This window comes from Neomonachus schauinslandi, chromosome 3, assembly GCF_002201575.2.
Source record: "Neomonachus schauinslandi chromosome 3, ASM220157v2, whole genome shotgun sequence".
In the NCBI taxonomy this organism is placed as follows: domain Eukaryota; kingdom Metazoa; phylum Chordata; class Mammalia; order Carnivora; family Phocidae; genus Neomonachus; species Neomonachus schauinslandi.
Window position 1 is genome coordinate 166,656,191 of NC_058405.1, and position 24,288 is coordinate 166,680,478.

At 40.5% G+C, this 24,288-nt stretch overlaps 1 protein-coding gene across 3 annotated transcripts in view; it reads left to right on the top strand.

Annotated features, from left to right (window-relative positions):
• UNC80 (unc-80 homolog, NALCN channel complex subunit) overlaps nucleotides 1-24,288 on the top strand; it is a 225,526-nt gene that overhangs the window by 121,253 nt on the left and 79,985 nt on the right. For 2 of the 3 annotated variants that reach the window (XM_021703047.1, XM_021703048.1), the window contains exons 27-30: nucleotides 6,357-6,457; nucleotides 10,239-10,439; nucleotides 18,174-18,281; nucleotides 19,912-20,050. In XM_021703047.1, coding sequence (XP_021558722.1) covers nucleotides 6,357-6,457; nucleotides 10,239-10,439; nucleotides 18,174-18,281; nucleotides 19,912-20,050 — 549 coding nt within the window. Of the gene's footprint in view, nucleotides 1-4,403; nucleotides 4,608-6,356; nucleotides 6,458-10,238; nucleotides 10,440-18,173; nucleotides 18,282-19,911; nucleotides 20,051-24,288 lie in introns of all 3 variants that reach the window. The other variant, XM_044913394.1, reaches the window with a different exon arrangement.

The window sequence follows — 24,288 nt, forward strand, 5'->3', positions numbered from 1 at the left end:
CGTACTCACTGCCTGCTTCGAGAACGTTGCCAAACACATCTGACTTACCACCTCGCACACTCCCTCACCCAACTACCGTTTGGCTCCTCGGAGCTAAAAGATACTGGCACCATCCTGTACATTTTGTTGCTGGTGCTTTAGATGCTCACATGGACAGAAGCAATAACAAATGTGTCACAACTGCTCCCTGGCACTAGTTATCCTAAGATGGCATCAGTTGTAAGACAAATCTCAATTTCAGATGTGTTAAAATGTGAAAAAAACTACATCTTAAAATGGTAAGATATAACAACCAGTCGTATGACCTTGTCCAAGTTGCTTACCTTCTAAGCCACAGTTTTCTCCTCTTTCAAATTAGGTTAATGACAACTACGGCATTGTGATATTGAAAGCTTTCAGTGAGACATGCAAGCCAAGCATAAACACAGTACCTGGTACATAATTCGTATAGAATAAATAATTATTTGTTTATATCATGAGCCTATAGACTAGAACCCATGTGGAAAATTCTAAAGATAAGCTAAAGATTACCAAGTTTTAAGTTGCTTTCGAGGGCTCCTTAAACTGTTAACATCTCTATCTGATTTTGCTAGTTCTTAAATTCCACTGCCCTTCAATATTTTTCTAATGAATTTTGATTAAAAGAACATCAGTACATTTGTTAAAAGAGTCAAAGATGACTTTATGCATTTATGTATTTTCTGGTATCCTATAGAAAATGACTCAGTTAATGTTGGATAACTGAAGGAATGAATGATTCCAGGACGGAATAGCCCTAGATAGAGAAAAGATAAAATCTTTAAAATCTTCTAAGGAATGGAGGTACACTGGAAAAGTTTTTTAATATTTTAATGTCAGATTGTTGTCATGACATTTTAAAATGCAAATAATCATTCTATTGTATTGAATTCATGGCAGAACAAGAATTTATTACCCAAGTCTTAGCAATTTCTGAGCATGAAGAAGTGTCAAGTCAATATTTTTACAACTATTACTTTTTCAGATAATGTTAACTGCACATAATGAAAAACTTGCATTTTTAAATATATCCCAAGGGGATTTATTTATTTATTTTTTTGCCTATTCAAAGTTGTTATGCTAATTATTGCTTAAAGTAGCTGAAGTAAAAATTCCTAATACGGACATGGTTAAACTTGACACAGAGTAAATCCTACACCATTTAAAAAAATAAAACATCAGATCAATTGTTAAGAACACTTTAATTTCATGATTATCATTTATGTAAATTTCCTTTGATGTTCAAAAACACAAATGCTTAGTATTTTTTCACCTTATAGAACACCTATGCTAATATATGAAGGTTGGTTAATAAATGAACAGAAAGCTGAAACTATAAATAAAGTGAGAACATATTCATAAAATGTCCTTTACTGGTAGCCAAAATCTGGAAGATTCCTCAATATTCCTTAATCCTTTGATAAGTTGATACCAGCTGCTAAAGCCAGGGGGACTCTGCTAAATTAGATTATTAAAATTTTATTTAAAATTTTATACCATCTGTTTGTATAAAAGCTAAAATTGTTGTTCTTGGAATAAACAACCTGAGGACAATTCAGATTCTACCAAGGAAAACAAATGTGAAATAATTCTTAAACTAAAAATATCTGCCTAAAATCCCCAAGCAAGGTCTGCCACATCATTTTACCCACATTCCAAAAACAAACTAAGACTGGTCTTCCAAAATACAGACACCAAGATGTGTCTGATTATTCAACAATCATCTATTGAGCACCTGCTATATGCCAGGCCAGGTTCCCAGAATACAGCAATGAACAGGAAGAAATATTTCCCACATATATTTTAGTTTTTATTAGCTAATAGTTCATGATAGTGAATAACATCAAAGACTAGACTTTCAAGTGAAAACAAATGATATGAAGCAAAACAAACGAAGGTCAGAGAATTGGTAGTGACCTGGATGGGGAGAGAAGTAGTCAGAGAAGGACCCCATAAGTGGCAGTGAGCAGAGACCCAGATGATGTGAGGGAGCCAGGCATGCAGAGTGCTGAGGGAGGAGTCTTCCAAGCAGACACAACAGTGAGAAGTCGGCTCTGATGCAGGAATGAATGTGGAACATTCAAAAAGGGCAAAGAGACCAACGTGGTGGTTACAGAATGACTTGGAAGATCAGCAGGAAAGGGGGTCAGATAGGTAGGCAAAGGGCAAATAAATAGGATCTGTAGATATGGTTAGAAATTTAATTCTGTGTAAGTGTGTCTGAGTGTCGTTGGCAGGTTTTGACCAGAAAGGTGATATAATATGTGTATTTATGCTTTATGTATTGAAAAGATGAGTCAAGCTGTGGGAGTGGGAGTAAGCAAGTGCATTGAGGCAGTTACATTAGTCCAGGGAATAAGTAATGGGGCTTTCAAAATCCTAGGAAATTTCGAAGCGTGGAGCTAGCAGGACCTGCTAATGGAGACAATGGGTGAGGTGAGAGAAAAGGGAAAAAGATGTTTTATCCAATTTAGATGTATTTGTTTCACTTTCGTATTCATGTTGTCATTGGAGGTAAAGGCTGACACTCAACGCTGTATGAGCTCAACTAATGGTTTTCAGGTACAAAATCAAATCTGAATTCTAACTGCTATGTCCTTTGTAAATAATCAATGCCATAATTCTTAAACACTGATTTTTAGCACTACAGGATATTTCCAATTATCTTTGGCAGTAGAATAGGTTCTCAAAATTGAATTTCTTTCAGGTCACATTAATTTGGGGTTACTTTCCCAAATTTGTATGGTAAAAGGTATCATGAAATCAGGCAAAGAATGCGAGAGAGTGCCTCTGTGTAAAAAAAAAAAAAAAGAAAAAGAAAAAAGAAAAAAAAACCTCTCTAAACTTTTTTTCTACTTCCCAATCTATCTTGACATGAAATTGTATTAGTAGTCATTAAAAAATGATAATATTCTATTTCAGATGTATTTCAGGTGGGTCATTAAAGCCTCAATTAAACCTAAAAATAATACTGAAAAATGCAGCAGATGAATTTTGTGCTATAATTAAAATAGTCTCTAGTCTTTGTGGAATTTGGCTGGCTGGGTTGCAAGAATTTCTATGCAGATGTAAAATTCTGTCCAGATGTGTTCAGGGAGGCCTTTGCCAGCTCAGTGGTGATGATTTTAATCTTTTTCAATCACAAGATTAAATCGGAGATTAAGCATTGCACATTACTCAACAGGAATTCTTCTGCGCTCCTTTATATGGCATTGAAAGTATACGTTTAATTACCATCTTGTAGTGCTATACCATTTCTCATGGTCACATACTCACTTTCCTGTGAGTGAGCAACGCAAGACTAAAATGCAATCTTCCTGATTGGAACTTTTAAAAATATTAATATCCATGCCTTAAATAATTCGTAAGATATCTTGTTCCTGTAAGAAGAAAATCTTACAAAAATAATGGCCCCTTCTTGATAATGACTAAGCTCTGAAAACTTACTTTATCCTGTCCTTATCAAATCATTGGGTGACAGCAGCAAATCTCCAAAGGAAGAGGATGTAGGAGTGTAAATGACTATGGGAAATAAAGATGCTTTTGGTAAAAAAAAAAAAAAAAGAAAAGAAAAAAAAGTAGGTTTCAAGTTTAAACGTGTTTCTTTTACCCTTTTATTTTCCTCACTGATGACTGTTTTTTCCAGAACACTAAAGATGAATAATGCATGTTCTTCATGGTACATATAGACTGTAAGGTTGGCTCAGGGTGTTGCACCATTTGGACTCACATCCCACCCAGCCTTTTGCCTGAAGGAAGGATGCTATGACATCACTAGGTGCATTGAAAATGGAACTTTTTCACACTCATGTTCACCCAAAGCACACCAGTGAAAACAGATCCTTTAGTGCCATTGCTGAGGAGCTGAGCGGAACCCACTGCTGACTGTTGGAGAGAGAAGCGCCTCTTGTTTTTATTTCTTAATGAGGTATTCCAAAAGGAAGGGGTTACGTGAAGGGGTTTGCATAACTCACATAACTCTGCAAGTCCCATTTCAAAAGAAAGACAAAAACAAACGGTTTGTGGTTCTGTTGAATCAAGCAATGATGTTATGTGAATGTACTAAGAGTCCAAGATCACGGTGCTATGAGGGCACACTCATGCTTGTGAACCCTGGGCCAGAAAGAGAGCAGGTTGTTCCCAGCACTGATGAGCTATGTGTGCAAGAAAGAAGCTGCACCAGCCCTTCCTGGTGGACCCAGCACCCTGCCTGCTTAACAAAGCTGCCCCACTGGGGGGCTAGGAGAAGCTCCTTGTCCAGACATGCTGCTCGTCCCGGCCAACAGAGAGGAGGCTGTTCAGGGACAAGTTGGGGAGAGCTTGGATCTAACACTGGCTGGGGAAAACTAAGGGGGAAAAAGCCCTATTTTATTCTTTCAATACAGTTCCCAGCAGGAAGATCAGGATAGGAGGTTCCCGCCTGCTCCAGATTAAAGGAACCCGCAGTTTCCAGGTGAAGAAGGGGGGTTCCTTGTCCAGCATTCGCCGGGTCGGCAGCTTAAAGAGCAGCAAGTTACCACGGCAGGACTCAGAGTCCGAGGCTGAAGAGCTGCAGCTGTCCCAGAGCAGGGACACTGTCACTGACCTAGGTAACATAGAGGAGTGGGGTGCACAGGGACGTGGGGGGCAGGAAGACAGGTCCTGAATCCTGAAACAACTGAAGCCCATTTTTCTTACACATCAGGAGATGGAGAACAGAGCCACAGGCTAGACCTCACATTCAGTCTGAAAACCACACCGCCCTTTAGAGCAGGGCAAAATGTAGAAATTCCCATGGGGGCAGCTACCTAAATGTCCTCTGTGTTTTAAAGTCTCTATTTCACAGTCAGAAGAAGAAAACTCTCAGAGTGGAGAGATTTCGAGACCTGGCCGTGACCTTCAGGGGCGTCAGTTAATGTCTCAGGGGTTTGTTTTCTCCAACTATTTAGTGGGAATAATTCTATTTCCTCCTCGCCTACTCTGAAGGGATGCTCTAAAGATGGATTAAGGGATGATTATAAAGTATGTTAAGTATCTGAGCATGAGCTCTGTATACAATCAAAGCATTAGAGGTGAAGGTTGTCCCTGTAGGGTCCAAAGAGACTCTTGAATCCCAAAATGTGTTAGTCCAATGAGCCTGATGGTCATCTTACTAGCAAGAAAAAGAGTAAGCAAGTATGCGGATAGGACTCACCAGCTGCTTAGAATTTAGCTATCAGGTAAAAGTTAAAGTATATTTTCTTTGCCACTCAGGCCCTGTATGAGGAGCAAAATAGAAAGCTCTCCTTTCTAGGCAAGTTGTTTCAGAAGTCAGTCAGTAAATGTGGATAAATTATCAATCAAGTCTACTGAAATAGAAGCTGAGTATATCTAATCAAAGAGAGGTTAAAATAGGAAGTATTTCTACACCGACCCTCCCTCACTTTTGAAAATAACTAATTTATGCATTAGTTAAGATTCAGCTTATTTTTTAAGGAGACAATAGGGAAAAAAAACCCTGTGACTTCTTTTGTTACAGGCCTGAAGTTGTAAGAATGTCATCAATTACTTTGGGGAGAAAATATTTCAATTAATTATTTGAATTGGTTAGTTCAGCCTGAACAGTTGAATCAAAATAGGCAGCCCAGAGGCATGGTTTTGTCACAGACATGACCCAGGAAAGCTTTTAGATTTGAGGGCAAAGCTTTCTTGTGTGGTAGATAATGTAGTGAATTCCTGAGAGAGATGTCTGCAGGCTTTTCTGCAGAGAAGAGTTTAGACAAAGAGATTGTCAAGGATTGTCCATGATTGACCACAATTGCTTATAAATTCCCTTAGGTTTTTTGGTTGGGTTTTTCTTGTTTGTTTGTTTTGTTTTGTTTTGTTGTTTTTTGTTTTTGTTTTTTTGAGGCACCATCATTTTTGAGATCAGTCTGACAGCAAAGTGAGGGGGTGCGGAGAGCGTGACACTAGCCATAGTCACATCAGCAGAGGAGGCAGCAGCATGCTTATGGCCACTGCAGGTTGCTTGGTGTCCCTACTTAACTACACCTGCAAGGTCTGGGCAGTCTGGAGTGGATTTGAACACAATCAATAACTTGCTCATCTCAGCAATTCAAGGACTTGACTCTGTTTCTTCTCTGCTCCCATGTCTCAAAATAACAGAGATCGTAAATGTCTTTGCAATTGCCTGTTCAGCTGGTGGTGAAGGGAACAGCTCTTGTTAACATTCCTCCACTAAAGTCAGTGCTATGCCCTGTTAACCCGCTGGGCCGTGGTAGTCTGCCCTAGGATTCAAAAGCATGGACAACCCTACCATACTAACATGCTCTCCAGGGAGACCGAACAATATAACCTTTCTTGGCATTTTTCTTTTGAAGAAGGGAGTCCTTGGAGTGCAAGTGAGCCCAGCATCGAGCCAGAGGGAATGAGTACTGCTGGCACAGAGGAAAATTACCACAGGAGCATGTCATGGCTGCATGTAAGTAGGAATCTCAGAAAGAGACCTGAGATCAATTTCTTTTGGCATTGAGAAAGATCGATGGAGTAAGGACAAAAGAGTATATGAAAACCATCAATCTAATTTAGCCTCTAAGAAAAACCATAGGCTTCTATTTCAGCTGAACCTCTGAATTCTCACTAGGATTGGTATTCTGTGGGATCATATTCAGTTTAAGCTTAACGAAAACCAGAGTTTCTTTGTTATGGCTGGCTTGTGGGTCAACATAAGTCAGGGCAAACCCTGAGGGACCAGGTCAGTTTGGTGACCAAGACAGCCTAGGTACCACAGACGAAGCATTACCGTCAGCTTTCTACAGGTTACCACAAATGCCAAGAGCAAGATCATGGTGTCAGTCTTGTGTCTGTACACATCTAATTGTAAACCAGAACATGGAGATCCTAAGATGACAAAGGTTACACTTCAAAGGGCTCTTCAGAAATCATGGGCAGGAGGGGATTTCAGGGAAACTTTGGGCATGGATTAGAGTTCAAGGTTCGGGCCAGGCATGAGGAAAGAATGAGAAAGTTAAGGAAGCACAACGTCAGATCCGCAACTAGCAGGGTACTGCCTGCGCTGTTATTGATCTTAGGTATGTTCGGTACCATCTCTTCTGATTGTCATCTGACTTCCTGGTAGGGTCAGATAAGGGCTGGCTGGTACATAACGCTCCTCAGAGTTTACAGTGCTGTGTCTTCACAACTGGCTAATCCTCAGAACCTAATTTTGAGATTCTCTGAGGCAGCTATTTTTAAAATGAACTCTTTAGTGAAGTCCATCCTACATCTTGAAAAGCATAGAAAACCTACGTGTACAGCTCAATAAATTTGCACAAAGTGACAATCTGTGTAGCCACCAGCAGGTCAAGAACATTATCATACCTTAGAAGCCCTACACACGCTGTCTACCAGTCACTACTCTCCCCTAACAGTAACCACCATATCCCTGGTGGGAGATGTTGATAATGAAGGCCACTGTGCATGTGTGGAGGCAGGAGGTGTTTGGGAGCTCTCTGTACACTCTGCTCAATTTTGCTGTAAACCTAAAACTGCTCTAAAACAAAGTCTATTAATTAAAAAAAAAAACTATAGAATTATAGAGGCTCCCAATGATGCTATCTCCCTCCAGAGAAGACTCACCTTATACTTTGTCAGACAGTAAAGATCTCCTCAGTCCTATGAAAGACAAAGCTGACTTGATTTGTAGTATTGCTATCCACCTCCCACCCCCACACCCCACCCCCCTCCCAACACAGCCCTCCTGGTATGAAGCATTCCAAGGTTCCCAGTGAAAGTCTGGGGTATGCCCTCAGTCTTGATGGGTCAGAAACTCCAATTTTGCTTCCCCATCACAGTGAAACTGCCAAAATCTCCATTCTGCTTGTCAGCTGGTTTCTGCTTGGCTTCTTGGCTACTCAGTCAACAAATGCCTAGAAGGCAAGTGCCAAGTCTCATTTCTCCAAACCTCCCTTTTCTACTGTCCATTCAATTCTTCCCATTGGCAATTCTGAACTCCAATTTTTATCTTCCAGTTCTCATGAAATTGCCTAAAGCTTTGCCTGCCTCCTTGGCCACTTATGCCTGAAGGAGAAATGTGGCATTTGCTCACACTGTGCTTACTGCAGTCAACGCCCTTTCTCTCCACATCTTGTCTTTCAGGTCCTGACTGCCTTTGTTGAATGCAATCTTATGCATCCAAATATATATATTCAAATATATATATTAATATAGATGTGTGTATGTTAAACAACACACATTTATTAGCTTACAGTTTCTAGGGGTCAGGAATCCTGGCACAGGTTAGCTAGGTCCTCTGCTTTAGGCTCTCTCACAAGATGCAATCAAAGTATTGGACAGGACTCGGGTCTTATCTGAAAGCTTAACTGGGAAAGAATTTGCTTCCAAGCTCATGTGATTATTGGTAGAATTTCAGTTACTCAAGAACTGTTAGACTGAGGGCCTCAATTCCTAGCTGGCTATTGGCCAGAGGCCACCCTCATTTCCTTGCTCTGTGAACCTTTCCAACATGGCAATTTTCTTTGTCAAAGCCAATAAAGGAGAGTCTGGTAACAAGAGAAAAGTCAGTGTCTTATGCAATCTAATCACAGAAGTGATAACTCCTCACCTTTGCTGCATTCTCTTGGTTAGAAGCAAGTCACTAGGCCAGCCCATACTCAACAGGAGGTGGTTTCACAAAAGCATTAATACCAGAAAGTGGGATCACTGGGGATCATCTTCAAAATATATCTACCAAAAAGACATCCCTGAACATAATTTTTAAATTACAGATTTCTAGGTCATCTCCACCCCAGATATTCTACTAAATCAGAATCTTCTAAACTAAAGTCCAGTCATATGGTCATTTGTGTGTTTATTTGGTTTCAGTTGTTGTTGTTAAGCTTTCTTGGTGTTTCTCTTTAGTATCCAGATTTGAGAATAACAAGGGAAACCTTACAGTTCTTATATGTGCCCTGTTTCATACCAGTATGTACAGGAATAGCAGGGATGTTCAGTGAAGCTCAAGAAAGATCTGGATTTCTGCTCAGACAACACCTATTTTTTTTTTTAAACTTTGAAGAGTGCGAGATATTGCTATCTGAGTTTGACAGGGTTGTGGAGTTGATTGTTATTGTTGTTTTTCTTCACCTTAGAGTAAGCAGACCCTCTCATTCCTGAGGAAATGTGTGGCAGCCCTATCTAGTATGTTTGATTGGCTTTGTCCATGTAGACTTACTTTATGTTCTCCATCCAATATCGTACACAGTCTCTTACAGATTAGGTGTTAGGGTGGGAAATGGTTTTATGAAGGACGGATGCATTCAGAAGATTATTCTATGCATATTTGACTAGACTTGTGGATGTTGGAGAGTTCTTGCCTTTTTAGGAAGGCAACTTCAGAAGTTACAAACTCAAAGGCTTTCATTCCTTATCTTAAAAGAACCATATCCTTTAAAACAACTGAGTTCGGGCGCCTGGGTAGCTCAGATGGTTAAGCATCTGCCTTCGGCTCAGGTCATGATCCCAGGGTCCTGGGATTGAGTCCCACATCGGGCTCCCGGCTCAGCAGGGAGCCTGCTTCTCCCTCTGACCCTCTCCCCTGTCATGCTGTTTCTCTCTCGCTTGCTCTCTAAAAAATAAATAAAATCTTTAAAAATAATAATAATAAAATAAAATAAAATAAAACAACTGAGTTCTTGAATCCCACTTGGGAAGTCTAGGTGATGGGAGGATTTGAGCCAGATCAAACCCCAAGAGCTAGAATGGCTCAAAAGCTGGAGAAAAATTAATTTGTAGAGAGAAGAAATGAAGCATTATAGTTGGGTTCAGGGTCAGTTGAAGGTTATAGGCCAAGGTAGAAGACGCAGAAGTGTTTTCAATGCCACATGGGTAGGCTGGAGTTAACGACATCCCATGGCTGTCAAAGGCCAGCCAAATCCTTTGGCACAGAATTTCTCACCAGTTGATGCTCTTCTACCTGGCTCCTTCTACAACATAAGAGCTGCAAAAATAATGTGGTTTAAGTTTAGAATCTTTACTTGAAATTATTTGGAAACCATGCACTCCATAGTAATTGGTTTGAGTTTTTCAAGGTCACTTAACCTCTTCTTGTTTCAAAAAGCTCTTTCTATCAAGTGTGAATGGAGAGAGCCAAGAAGCCAAGTACATAAAGCCTTGTAACCCTTTGCTTTCTTGCGGGACTTAACGACTCACTGTGGTTTCAACCCTGATTGCCTGGTTGAGTCTCGGGGATATGTGTGTTCCAGGTCATGATCTTGCTGTGCAATCAGCAGAGCTTCATCTGCACCCATGTTGACTACTGCCACCCTCACTGTTACCTGCACCACAGCCGCTCCTGCGCCCGGCTGGTCAGAGCCATCAAGCTGCTCTACGGAGACACCGTGGACTCCCTCCGGGAGAGCAACAGCAGTAGCAGTGCAGCTCTCCGGGGCAAGAAACAGAAAGAGGTGAGTGCAGGGGCACGGGCTAATATGCCTCTGATAGGGAAGATGATGTCGCAGCAATCTTTTCTCTGGAAATGCCAATTTCAGGTCATGGCAGGTGTATAAACCAGGTTACAGATCCGTGTGATTTCGAACAAAGATAGAAGGTGAGCAAAGAAAGACAGGTGCTTTGTCTTCATGTCCACGAGCATACATGGAATCTTTTCCCAGGTTTCATTTTATTTCTGGGAATGAATATGAATTTGTAGGGGTGGTGGTGATGAGTAGGGTATGGTGGTAGACAGAATAATGTCTCCCCAAGAGGTCGGTATTCTAATTTCTAGAACCTGTAAATAGGTTACCTTAACGTGGCAAGAGGGGTTTTGCCTATGGGAATAAGGGGAAATTATCCTGAATTATCCAGGTGGGTTCATTGTCCTCATACGGGTCCTTAATAAGTGAAAAAGGAGGTAAGAGAGTCAGAGTCAGAGAAGGAGATGGGACACAGAAGCAGAGGGTGATGCAGGGCCATGAGCCGCGGGATGGGGCAGCGCCTAGAAGCTAGAAAAGACGAAGAAATGGATGATTCCCTCGAGCCTCCAGAAGCAACCCAGCCCTGCCAATCCATTTTCGATCTGATCTGGAAAGCCGTAAGATAATACATTTGTGGTGTTTTGCACCACGAAGCACTGACATAGTTTATCAGTTCCCTATTAAGGAATGAGTAATAAATGGCCCAACTGTTCACAGATAAATAATAGAGTAATCTAGGTCAAATCAGACAAAAGGAAACTCCTTTAAGAAACTCTTACATTTTCTAAGCGTTCAGCCGCTCTTTCCTGACAAGTACACCGAGCAGCTGAGCTGGCAGGAGCTGAAGACAGGAACCAGGGCTGCCGTGCTCCTGCCAGGGGAGCCCCGGGTCACCCACCTGCCCCACAACAGGCGCAATGGCCAAGACACCTGACCGAGTGCTTCTGGCTGGCCCTGCAGCTGCTCCTCACAAGTGGTTTTACAAAGAGATTTTGATATAATACCTATTCATTTCAGTGAGCATTCATTGTGCACCTGCTGTTGGCACAATATGAGACCAGATATTCTGGGAGAAATAAAAAATAAATAAGTAGTATTAGAGGGTCCTTCCCCTAAGGAGTTCGCAAGCCAGGTTTGGTGGGGTGGGGGGGAAGGTGATAAAATTCAAACCAAACAACTGGAGAATATGAGCAGTAATAAAAAATTTACAGTTGAGTCAGGCAGCAATTTGTAATGCTTTAGCACTCACAAAGGAATTTTTTTTTTAATTATAATACAGTTCATTGAAGAAATTTGGGGTAATACAAGAGATCCGAAAGAAAAAAAAAATCTGTATTTCATGCATTTCATAAGTGTGCCGTTTGCCTTCCGGGATAGGATCTTTTAGTATTTTTTTCAAAGCATGTATGTGAGGCTATAACGCAGGTATATATCACTGACAAAGGGCTTTTTGATTCTTATAAACCTTGTGCAAGAGATACTGTACTACCCACTTTACAAATGAAAAAGTGGAGGCTCAGAAGGGTGGGATTGTCACAGTTCACATCTGTAACATACATAGCTAGACTTTAATTTAGAAAGACAGAATATCAAATCCAGAGCTTTTTAACTAGACTCTATTGTATCTCATGGTTTTCAAACTACACATATTCTGAGGGAAAATCATCGGGGAATAGATCAATGTGGGTAACTTCATGAACTATCAATGATGTCATAAAAAATATATGTATATATATTCGTGTGTATATATGTATATAGATATGTATATATATTTTTATTTAGGTATGTTCTCCTTCATATAGAAATTCCCTTAGTTTTAGGAGAAAACCATGTATGTTGGAAGTTGCAAAAATATACCAACCTAAATTAATGTTCATTGTTCACCACACATGCTCTGAGATTTCTTACTGCTCCAACTATACCTTCACCTATAATCTGTATGTGGCCAAACCCAAACATCCTTCAAGATCCAACTCAAATGCCACCTCTTTCTTGAAACCATTTATGATCTTCCCAGTGTTGTTTTTTTTTTTTTAATTTTCATCTGGTTAGCTTTATTTTTTATTTTATTTTATTTTATTATGTTAGTCTCAAACAATGATCTTCCCACTGTTAACCACAGGGCATACTATGGTGGATGATTAATGTTATTTTCATTCCCTCCATCCTCTAAATTACAATGGCCTTTTTCTCGTGCTTTTCTCATTCTTCATTCATTAATTCATCCATCCACCCATCCATCCATCCATCCATCCATTTGTATATATTCAACAAATTTTTAAAGAACCTATGGACATGCTGGGTCCATACCATGTGCTGAGTGTAATAATGGGCAAAAGAGATATGGCTCCTGTCTTCATATGATACATGCAACCTAGTTGGAGAGACAGACATTAATGCCTCAGATTGCTGTGAAATTGGGAAAAAGAAACACACTGTGCTGAGACAGCTTATGAACAAGACTTTGAACTTGTCGGGGGAAATCAGACCGCCTCTCCAATAGAGTGACAAATGAGTTTTGACTGAAGGATGCATGGATGTTAACTGAATACAGAATGAGTATGAAGGACGTGGCTGGAGGAGCAGGGACTGTTGAGCACGCTGCAAGGGCAGATAGAGACCAGACCACGTAGGGCCACCCAGGCGGTGGCAAGGATTTTAGTCTTTATCCTTGGAGTAGCGGCAAGCGCTGAGAGTTTTATGATCACTCTGCCTGCAAGATGGGGCCCCTTATATCCTTATTTCTCTTCTGCCACCTAATTATAAACTTGAACCTGGCAGTCTTGCACACTGTTTCTTATGTGATACCTACCAGAGTTCCTTTCTTAGAGCAGAGGACAGTAAATATTGAACGGCCGAGTGGGCTGTCTAGTTCATGAGTGCCCTCTACCCCTAGCCCACCAAGGACATTGGCCCGAAGCAGCAGAAGAGGCTTGCCAACCTTGGGCATGCTTACATTTTAGAAAGACAAAGAGAAAGTAAAGCAAGAGTTAAATGTCCTCTAATCTTAACATATTTAAATTAGTCATGCAGGTGAAGAGCTGAAAAAATGTACTGAGTCTGCTGCAATAAACATTTTATTTTCAAAATGCCAGCCTCCTGTGCAAGTCTTTTTTGTTCTCTCATGATGTTTCCGTTTCCTGGGCTGAATGTGTCACATAAATAAACAATTCCCACATTTCTAGGGCCAAAATGAAAATAGAGTAGGCAATAAATCAAGAATAAAAGCAGAATGATTCTGATTAAAATGGAGCCTTATGAGCAATTGATATTTCATTCCTGTTTCCTTTTGAATTGGTTTTTATGGCAGAATATATTTGTGGCAACTAGTACATTTTGTAACCCATGTAACTCTGATCAATCTGCTAATGTACATTTCAGTGCTCAAAGACACACTGTACATCCTGTTAGTCTATTTTAGTGCACTTCCAAGCTTGAGGGTTTGGGGGTTTTTTTAAAGATTTTATTTATTTATTTGACAGAGAGAGACAGCCAGAGAGAGAACACAGCAGGGTAAGTGGGAGAGAGAGAAGCAGGCTCCCCGCTGAGCCGGGAACCCGATGCGGGACTCGATCCCAGGACCCTGGGATCATGACCTGAGCCGAAGGCAGATGCTTAACGACTGAGCCACCCAGGCGCCCCCAAGCTTGAGGGGTTTTTATAAACTATGTATTACCTTCACCAAAGAATTCTTTGATTTTTTCCTCGTATATACGTGTCTTGTCCAATGCTATGTTCTAAACAGAGTAAATGTTCAGTTAGTGTTTGCTGATGAAAAAAAGGAGTCGATGAAACATTTTTTTTTCCTTTCAGCCAAAAAGGATAGGAGGGTAAAAGGCGATACATGCCTGAAAAAGAAAGGGCACAGTGTCTGTAAATTCTGTGAAGCCAATGCAAGTGGCAAGAGGCCAGCTGATTTCCTGCAGGACTAATATTTTTCCAAAGCTATGGAAAACACTGTTGTGAGACCAAGACCAGGCCTTAGGTCTTGATTTCATCTGCTAGAATGTCTCCCCTTTCAAATTCACATGTCAAAGATGTGTGAGGCCCAAAGGTCTAGGTTACCTTTGCGGAAATAATTAGACTTCTCTTGGCATGAAATACGTTTCCGGGAAGATCTCTTTCCCAGAGAGCTCAGTAGACTGACTCCAGTTTTCTTAAATTTTATTCCTTTTTTTAATTTTTTTAAAGATTTTATTTATTTATTCGAGAGAGAGAGAGAGAGAGAGCACAAGAGAATAAGCCAGGGGGAGGGGCAGAGAGAGAAGCGGACTCCCCACTGAGCAGGGAGCCCTATATGAGGCTCAATCCCAGGACCCAGAGATCATGACCTGAGCCAAAGACAGACGCTTAACCATCTGAGCCACCCAGGCGCCCTCAGTTTTCTTAAATTTTAAGTACCACATTATTTCCCAGTACATCCTCATTCATGGCATTTGTCTCCTTTTCTGCTTACCATGATTTTTCATTTGTTTGCTTGTTCATTATCTGTCTCTCCTAGTAAGATACACTCTCCATGAGGGCAAGCATCAAGGGAGTTTTGCTCCACAGCACATCCCCAAAGGTTAGCCCAGTTCCTGGCATTTGGTTAAGTCCTAAGAAACACTCTTGAATTATTAAATGAGTAAATAAATTTTTTATTTAAAATAATTAAGTATTATGCCTCTCTGGTCAGTAATCTTTTGTTGCAAGAAACCCACTGAAACTTGTTCAAATAGTTAGAGTTTCTTCAAAGGACATAACAGAAGCTCATGAAACCAGGGACCCACCAGGAAAGAGCCAAACCCTAAAGAAATGAGAAGCAAAGCTGCTGTCCATATCAGAATGGGCATAGTTTCTCCTCTCTGCTTCTTTCTGCATCTCCATCTGCTCCCTCATCTCTGCCCCCTGACCAGCTCGGCCTGATTTGTTCATCTTGTATGTGACCTAAAAATCTCCAGTTTGCATCATCATTGCTCAGTCCCAGCAACCATCACCATATGAATCAGACTCTGTGTCCCTTAACTCCGTAGGACAGGAATTTGGTGGGCTCCACTCTTCCTCTTTGTGATCCAAACATCATGGGATAAAGCCCTGGCCAGTCAGAAGATTGGTTGTTTTGCATTGCACATTTAATCAATAGTGGTCAGAATGAGGAGAGAAGTCACAGAGCCAGATATGGTGAATATATGTCCAAGACATACACAGAGAAGAAAATGTCAGTGGTCCAAGATCTACACCATGCCACAGCGAGCATGCCCCAGGATCCCTGCCATCTCTTGGAGCTGTGTAGCTGCCTGCCATGGACCATAGCTCCCTCTGGGAGATTGACTCAACAATGAATGCCATCTTCTACTGGTGATACATTCTGTCCTTTGGTCTTGGATTACTAGTCTTGGGTTTCTTTACAGGTCCCAGCTTGATGTGTAATTCCAAACAGCGTATGCAACTTACAGTCCAGTGAAATTTCTTACTCTTCCATGAAACACTAATAACAAAAGATGCCTTCAGAACTAGCCTCCTCCATCCAGCAACTAGCTCTCTTCTAGCCAAGTTTTACATTGAGTTATAAAAGCCAAAAAGCAAATGATGATAGACTTGTCAGTCTGACTTAGGAGTCACACCAGTAGAGGGACTTGAGGACTTTCACAGTGTTACCCGAGTGCCCATCACCCAAGTACGCATCTTTGATACGTACCTTTCAAGCCTTGACAAGTCACTCAGAAGAAGTGACTAGCCCATCACCCTAGAGTGAAAGACCTGCCAGTTCCCTTCCCTTTCCTCTAACACAAGCATCCTAACGATGATGAGGCACCAGAACACACGATGCTTCCCAGGGAAGCGTGCAAGACTATTAAATATTTGATAGCTGAGAAGCTTGACATGTAGCTTCTGTCGCTAGTAAATAGGATTAAACAATCCTGCATTTCCCAGAGTGTCAGAGGCAAACATGAATGTTCACCCTTTTTCTTCTAAGCTAGTATCTGCCTGATTAAAAAAACCTACAATTTAACCAAGAGGTATTGTTCAAAAGTAACCCTGAAAAAGACAAAATGTCCAGCCAGAGGAGAAAGGGTGAAATATTAACAAAATTTGAAAATCATATTTTAAATCCTATTTTGAAAATCATATTTAATAACCTGGGGAAATATCATAAGATCCTAACGAAATGAGTTGTTTAAAATTGTGAGCCACATAAATGACATCCTCACCATTGTGCTAAGATGCACAGAATGAAAAAAAGGTTGAAAGGAACAAAATAATGGCTGTCACTGAGTTAAAGATTATAGGGATTTTTGTTTTCTTCTTCCAAGTTTTTCTGTGTTTTCCAGACATTCTGCACTTTGCACATATAGTTTTATAAGTAGAATAAGAGAGTTGCCCCTTTTAAAATAACTTGACTTTTTAAAAAGGAAGTCAAACACACCCCTACATTTATGTGGAAAATGATTGCCATATGATTTTAGAACAGTTTCCCAATTATAAAACAGGCATGGATCTTGCTGTATATTGTTTTTACATCCACAGAAAAAAAAAATGTAATGCAGGATTTATCTCCTCAAATGATACGTGTTCCCAAGTATGTGCCTCCACGTTTTTATCTTTAGAAAACACAGCAAGAGCTCTGATTCATTTGTTTCGAAGTAGATTCATTCTAAAAGTTCATTCCATACCAGTCACACACCAGATGCATTGTCTTCTGTCTTTTTGTCAGAGTTTTGAAAGACTTTCTTGGAACATTCATGTACTTTTAGATTTGTCTTTTCTTCCCAATTATCCATCTATAACACTGTGAAGCTCTGTTCACAAATTCTTAAGGATTTCCGTTTTTTCCTCAGCTTTGAGGGAGAAAGTGTTTCATTGACATGGAACTGGAAAAACAAATGAGCATTTATTCTGTGTAGAAGGATGGATTCCTTCTTTGCACAGCCCGGAGTGCACAAGGAGGAGCAATCAAGACTCGGTATAAATAAACGAGAGCCTGTCACCATTAGGACCGATCATTCTCCCAGCTGCTCTGTCCCCACCATCCCCTGGCATTTAGGGGGTTGGAGGAAGGAAACCCTGTCTCCTCTGTGTTTATGCAGAAGTCAGTTTTCTTCTGGACCCTGGTTCAGGAGACAATTTGAAAAAAGAGCTGCTGCCTCCTATAGACGAGTATGGTTTTGTTTTTTGTTTTTTAAATGAGTTTTTTTTTTTTTAAAGAAACCATTTTACCTTATAACTCAGGCCTAGATAATAAATGCTCTGAACTTGTACTTCCTTGATGAGTCTATCTTTTACTTCCTAACAGTCCTTTAGGAAATACATTCTTTCTTCTATGACCAAATGGCCAGGGTGTAACATCCAAACCTGTAAAGGGGGCTATTAGATAGAGTGGGTTTTAACTGACTTAATTTTTTAAAAGATGTGTGTTTTTAACAGCTTCATGGACTATAACTGGCTCTGAAACAGAAGTCAGGAGAGCCCTGTCCTTTTTTAATTCTGTTCACAGCCAGCTTTGTGACTTGGTCAAGTTATTCCGCTTCTTTGGACCCCAGTTTCCATCGTAGCTAAATATCTCTGAGCTCCCTTTCATTCCAAAATTAACTGTTTTTATCACTTTCAGGTGTGGTCCTATAAAGAGATTTACATCGTCCCTCCCATTCGATGAAAATGGTTGTTTGGAGAATTTGGGGGGAAACAGCCCAGCTGGCTTTTGAGAGAATGCAACACTCTTCATCACTTATCTTATGTTCTTTGCAGTGCTCAGAGAAGTCATGCCTACGGACGCCTTCTCTGAAGAAGAGAGTTTCAGAGGCCAACCTGGAAGGGAAAAAGGACTCAGGAATGCTGAAATACATCAGACTGCAGGTGTTGACCGCTGGATCAGAAACGTTCATGAAGCAGTAATCGGGAGGGGGCGCCAGATATCCCGTTTACAACGCTTGAGATGTCCAGAGCCACTCAACACAGTGTTAGCCTGAAGACCCCTTTAATTGGTGGGGAAGAGTGCCACCAAGTGTGCAAGCAAAAAAAATCCCTTCTTGTTAGCCAGCCAGCTTCCACAGAGACAGGGCTTGGGTAGCTCGGCTGGAACCGTGCCTCCTCCCACTCACCCCACTCCATGAAGCCAATCCCCCACCGGCATGTGGTGGCGATGCTCACCACTCTTAGAATGTGATTTTCTGGGTTCAAATCCCACAGCTGCCGCTCTGGCTCTGGGACCTTGAGCAAGTTGCTTAATTTCTCTTGCTCTTAGCTGCCTCATACATAAATAAAATGGGGATTATAACACTAGGCCCATTTCAAAGGATTATTGCATGGATTAAAAGAGACAGTGTATTTATCTACTTATGCAGTATTTGACACATTGTTATATTGTTATTACAACCTAACGTTTAAACCATTACATTGTATTCCCAGGGCAGGGGATGGGGCGGGGTGGGGGGTGAAAAACAGCTTGTTTTTCTGGAAAGATTTTTTTTTCTTTAATGATTTATTTCTTTATTTGAGAGAGAGCACGAGCAGGAGGGGCAGAGGGAGAGAATCTCTAGTAGACTCCACACTGAGCATGGAGCCCCATGTGGGGCTTGATCTCAGGACCATGAGATCAGGACCTGAAGGGAAACCAAGAGTCTGTCACTTAACCAACTGCACCACCCAGGTGCCTCTTCTGAAAAATTTTTAAAATGGTTAAAGACCTAGACTGTCCACAACCTACATTTATCACCTGAATAATCTGAAATAATGGGGACACCTAGGTGGCTCAGTGGTTGAACATCAGACTCTTGGTTTTGGCTCAGGTCACGATCTCGGGGCCCTGGGCTTAAGCCTTGCCACAGTCTCTGCGCTCAGTGGCGAGTCTGCTTGTGATTCTTTCTCTCTCCCTCTTCCTCTGACCCTCCCCCTGCTGGCATTTGTGCTTGCTCTCTCTCTCTAAAATAAATAAAATCTTTAAAAAATAAATTATCTGAAATAATGGATTAAATAGGATGTTTGTGGCCTAATCTAGGGCAAGAACCACAATATGCAATATTTCAAAGGGAAAATGTCATCCAAGTTCACTGGCTTAGAAAACTAACTTTCTGAATGGAACTCCTTTACAAATTTGAGGCTGCCCATTGTCTTCAGTGGACATCAGCTCCTAACAGAAAGGAAAACGGGATGCTTTGAAAGTCCACCAGCACTTTTAACACAAAGATATACTGGCTGGAGTCTTTCTTTTCTCATAGAGCTTATTCTATAGTTTATTCCTTAGGTGGCTGCAAAATAGTTTTTGTGGTGAAAGCATTATAAAATTAGTATATCTTTTGTAGTTATACATCAACTAATAAGGTATAAAGTTTATTATACACCATGCCAATAAATATGCTATCATTTTAGAAAGTATTTTAAGGTCATTTAAGGAAAGCAGGGAATGGAAGTGGTACTTGGGTTTCAAGAGGAGTCCAGCAGTCAATGTCTTCAGTGATTTTAAGACGTGCCTTCCACCTTTTCCCAGGTGATGAGCCTGTCGCCTGCTCCTTTATCACTGTTAATCAAGGCAGCACCAATTCTGACGGAAGAGATGTATGGAGACATCCAGCCGGCTGCCTGGGAGCTTCTGCTCAGCATGGATGAGCACATGGCAGGGGCGGCAGGTAAAGAAAGATCACCCATGACCCTGGTCGCCACTCATCCCAGCATTTAAGAAAGAAATGCATCCATTCCCTTTCACACCGAGGTCAGATGGACAACAATTGCTAGAACCTTAGACAGAGCTGGACACTATAGGGAGGGAGGCTGAAGTGCTAAGCACACCCTTTACTTTTTACCCCATAGTCTGCACAAGAGAGCATGTCTCTCTGAAGGCATTGCCAAATTATAAAAAATGATTTTCCCCGGAACCGATATTGTCACTATATTTCACAAAAGAGAAATTCTTTTTGTGTGTTGTGATTTCCCAGATTTACCGTGAACCGCCATCATGAACTTTATTAAATCATTCACAAGTGATGTTTTATATCCAAATTACAGTATTAAAACAAATTTGTTGAAATTTAGATGACCTATCCAAAGCCACATAGCTAGTAAAAGGTACGTGCAAAATGTGCGTTCTTCACCTTTTTCCACTTCTTTACATACTCTTTTAGTCATATAGAGTTGTTTTAATTGCAAAATGTATGTGGTAAAAATTCAAATAATACAGAAGTGTATGAAGCTAAAAGTACTTTCTCTCAGTCACTCTCGGTGACAATTTTTAAGTTTTTCAGGAATCCTTCTAGGGTACACTATGCACATATATATATACCAAAGTACCAGCGTATATGTTGTTTCTTTTTTCACACAAATAAGACATCCATAAAGTCTTTTGAACTTTGCAGTTTTCCTTTATACCTAGAAGATTTTTTTAAGAGTTTATGTGAAGAAAAATCTATCCAAATCAGGCAGCACCAAACTAGGAGTGTTTTAGAAGCACTCCACCAACAGGAGCCCAGGGAGAGGCTTTTACAGAAAAAGGACAGAAGCAAAGTTAGGTAGCTACTGATTGGCTGTAGCTAAAAGCCTAGTTTGGCTGTTTGTGACTGGTTGTCCTTAGCATTATGATTTGTAACCTTGAGGCGTTTAGAAGCTTAGATTTCATTTCCTTACATAGGTCACCACAGGATTAGAGCCACATCATGTTAATGGTCTCCTTATTTAATTAATTTAACAATTACCCCCTCTCGGTCATCCTCTCATACATGAGAGATCAACCAAAAATTTGGTATTAGTGCCACTCAGTCAGATAGGGGTTACGTTGCTCTTGTCTCATTATGAAACTCATAGGTTATGATGTCAGATCCTTAAAACAATTGTTTTTGCTGTTCATCTCATTGTCCATCTTCTTTCTGCTTCTCCAAGCACAGTGAGACCATGTAATATATGGTTGATGGTTGTGAACATGCAATTAAGATCATTGAGAGAATGTTAACACACCAGGGAGACTACAATGAGGACTATTAGGAATTTAATGCCAAGAGACTGAAGGATGCTTCTCAGCCAGGGTCCCCATGAACCAAGCCACTTGGTATAAATAGGTCAGGAATATACCTGTTCTAGCCAAGTGGCTTATTTGTTAATTTCTTGTATTCGCTACAATACCAGAGGTTTTGACCCAGGTGCAGCAAGGAGTATTTTATTATGGCGCAGCAGATTCTGTGTTCAGCTGAGAAGTAAAGCAATTCTATTCTCTAAAACCAAGTTAGCAAGAAAATATAGAGATTTTGTTGTACAGCTACAGCTTTAGCAGTAGATCCAGCCATAGCGGCCAGAGTTCAGGAGCACTGTCTCTCCTGTTCATTAACAGAGAAAAAGCAAGCAGCAAAAAGGCAACAGGAATGAAGGTTTAATATCAGAGATGACGATCTTGCTCTGGGATCTTGGGAGAGCTGTCCCCAAGATGCCATCTGCATCTGAGGAGGAACCTCCCTAGTCCATTTTAATTTTAGATCTCCAGCTGGTGTGCAGTTTCAAGAGTTTAGAGGATCTCTTTAATGAGGGATTTCATTCAAGTCCCTGAAGTTTGGCTGCCATCTGGGTAGTAAGGAGGAGCTGGTATGAAACGTCCTTCCAAGGACGTTTCAAGGGCAGTCTTTGTTCTTAGTGATTCCAAATCAGAAGGTGGGAAACATTAGTTTGGGGAGTTGTAGCCAGATATTTGAGGAAACTAGAAGAATTCAAGATCCAGTTTGGTATACAGATAAATAATGAAACATCAAAAACGATGAACCGGACTAGAATCTGATATCCACAAGTGTTACAATTTTTTATTGAAACACAATTTTTTCTCTATACTCACCCTCATTTCTATCAAAGATAATCACAGGAAGGCTGATTTATTTGCAGAAATAAGTCTAGTCTCATTAAACCTGGCCTGATTATTTATCTAAGTACAGTAGGAAGAGTGATTGCTCCTATAGGCTTTTTTCAAATCTGTTTTGCTGGAACTTTTTATAAGGAATCTTAGATTGGCCTTTTAAAAACCTCTCCAGGTGAAGAAGCCAAGTGAAGAATTCACCATTGGGCTTCACCTGGAATACCTGTAGATTTGGCTAAATTCCTCTCTTCTTGAGGTCCTCAGGATATCTTGAGTTTCCTGGGCCTGCCAGGAGATGGCCTTCCTTACCCACCTGGTAAGGCTGCAGGGAATCCTGTAAGCAATATACCAGGCCAATTTTCCCAATGAGTTTTTATTGGCACCATAAAGTCAACCTTAGTCCCTTAAAACTGTCTGGTCATATCTGATTTTATGCATCTTCTCAAATACAACATTCCAGTCAAACCTTGGTAATAAAACCAATGTTTCCAGTTGCACCCTGTTAATTGAAAACAGGTTCTTATTGAACTTATGCAAATAATTATGTTGTCATGAAAATAAGAATACTGAATGGGGCACCTGGGTGGCTCAGTTGGTTAAGCGACTGCCTTCGGCTCGGGTCATGATCCTGGAGTCCCGGGATCGAGTCCCGCATCGGGCTCCCTGCTCGGCGGGGAGTCTGCTTCTCCCTCTGACCCTCCTCCCTCTCATGTGCTCTCTCTCATTCTCTCTCTCTCAAATAAATAAATAAAATCTTTAAAAAAAAATTAAAAAAAAAAAAGAATACTGAATGAATTTCTGAATTCTGGAGGAATCAGTAAGGAGAAAAAGTAAATGTTTCCATTTTACTTATAGCAATATACTTTATAAAATTACTGTAAGTCATAGATAGCTTAAGAGAAAAGAGAAAAAACATTCCTTTAAATCTGGAAAAAGAAAACATTAAGGAACCAGCAATGTTTCAAAGAAAAAGGGTTAAAAAAATTAGAATCACCCTCATTAGTCCACTCAGTCTCATATCATTAATTCTTGTTCTACTTGAATTGTTTTTTCCATTAGTGCTGGAAATTCTTTTTTTTTTTTTAAGATTTTTTTTATTTATTTATTTGAGAGAGAGAGAGAGCACATGAGAAGGGGGAGGGTCAGAGGGAGAAGCAGACCCCCTGCCGAGCAGGGAGCCCGATGCGGGACTCGATCCCGGGACTCCAGGATCATGACCTGAGCCGAAGACAGTCGCTTAACCGACTGAGCCACCCAGGCGCCCCGCATGTGCTCATTTCTAAAGCTTTTGCTACATATAGCTAAATTTCTTTCCAGAAAGATGTACCATGTATGGGTCAGAATAACCATTTCACCCTAGCCTCTCCAAACATTGGGTATTATATTTTTAAGAATTTCTTAATAATGATAGAGAAGTTAAGGGTTATCTCCTTTTGATTTGTTTGTCTTTGATTACTAGTAAAATTGATCTATTTTTTTTAAGATTTTATTTATTTATTTGAAAGAGAGAGAATGAGAGAGAGAGCATGAGAGGGGGGAGGGTCGGAGGGAGAAGCAGACCCCCCGCCGAGCAGGGAGCCCTATGTGGGGCTCGATCCCAGGACTCCAGGATCATGACCTGAGCCGAAGGCAGTCGCCTAACCAACTGAGCCATCCAGGCGCCCTAGTGCTGGAAATTCTTAACCAGTTCAATTTTATGATATTACCATGAATCTTTCTGAAGATGAAGCACTTTCATAAAAGCATCAGAGTAAAACAGTAACTGTCTGTAAATAACAAAAAGACCTTTAAAAAAGTAGCCATGATTAAAGATCTGATGAGAGTTCATTTGATAAAGAAATATAGTTATATCTTGGTACACAATAATTTAGGATAATAATTGGATGAGAGTATTGACAACTTCCTAGAAAATAGGAACGATTTCTGAAATACCTATATTAGTAATATATTTCCATACACCTATAACTTCAGAAGTTTATTGTCAATTCTTACTTGACAGTGCTTCCACATAATTTAACATACCAAATAAACCTAGTTTAA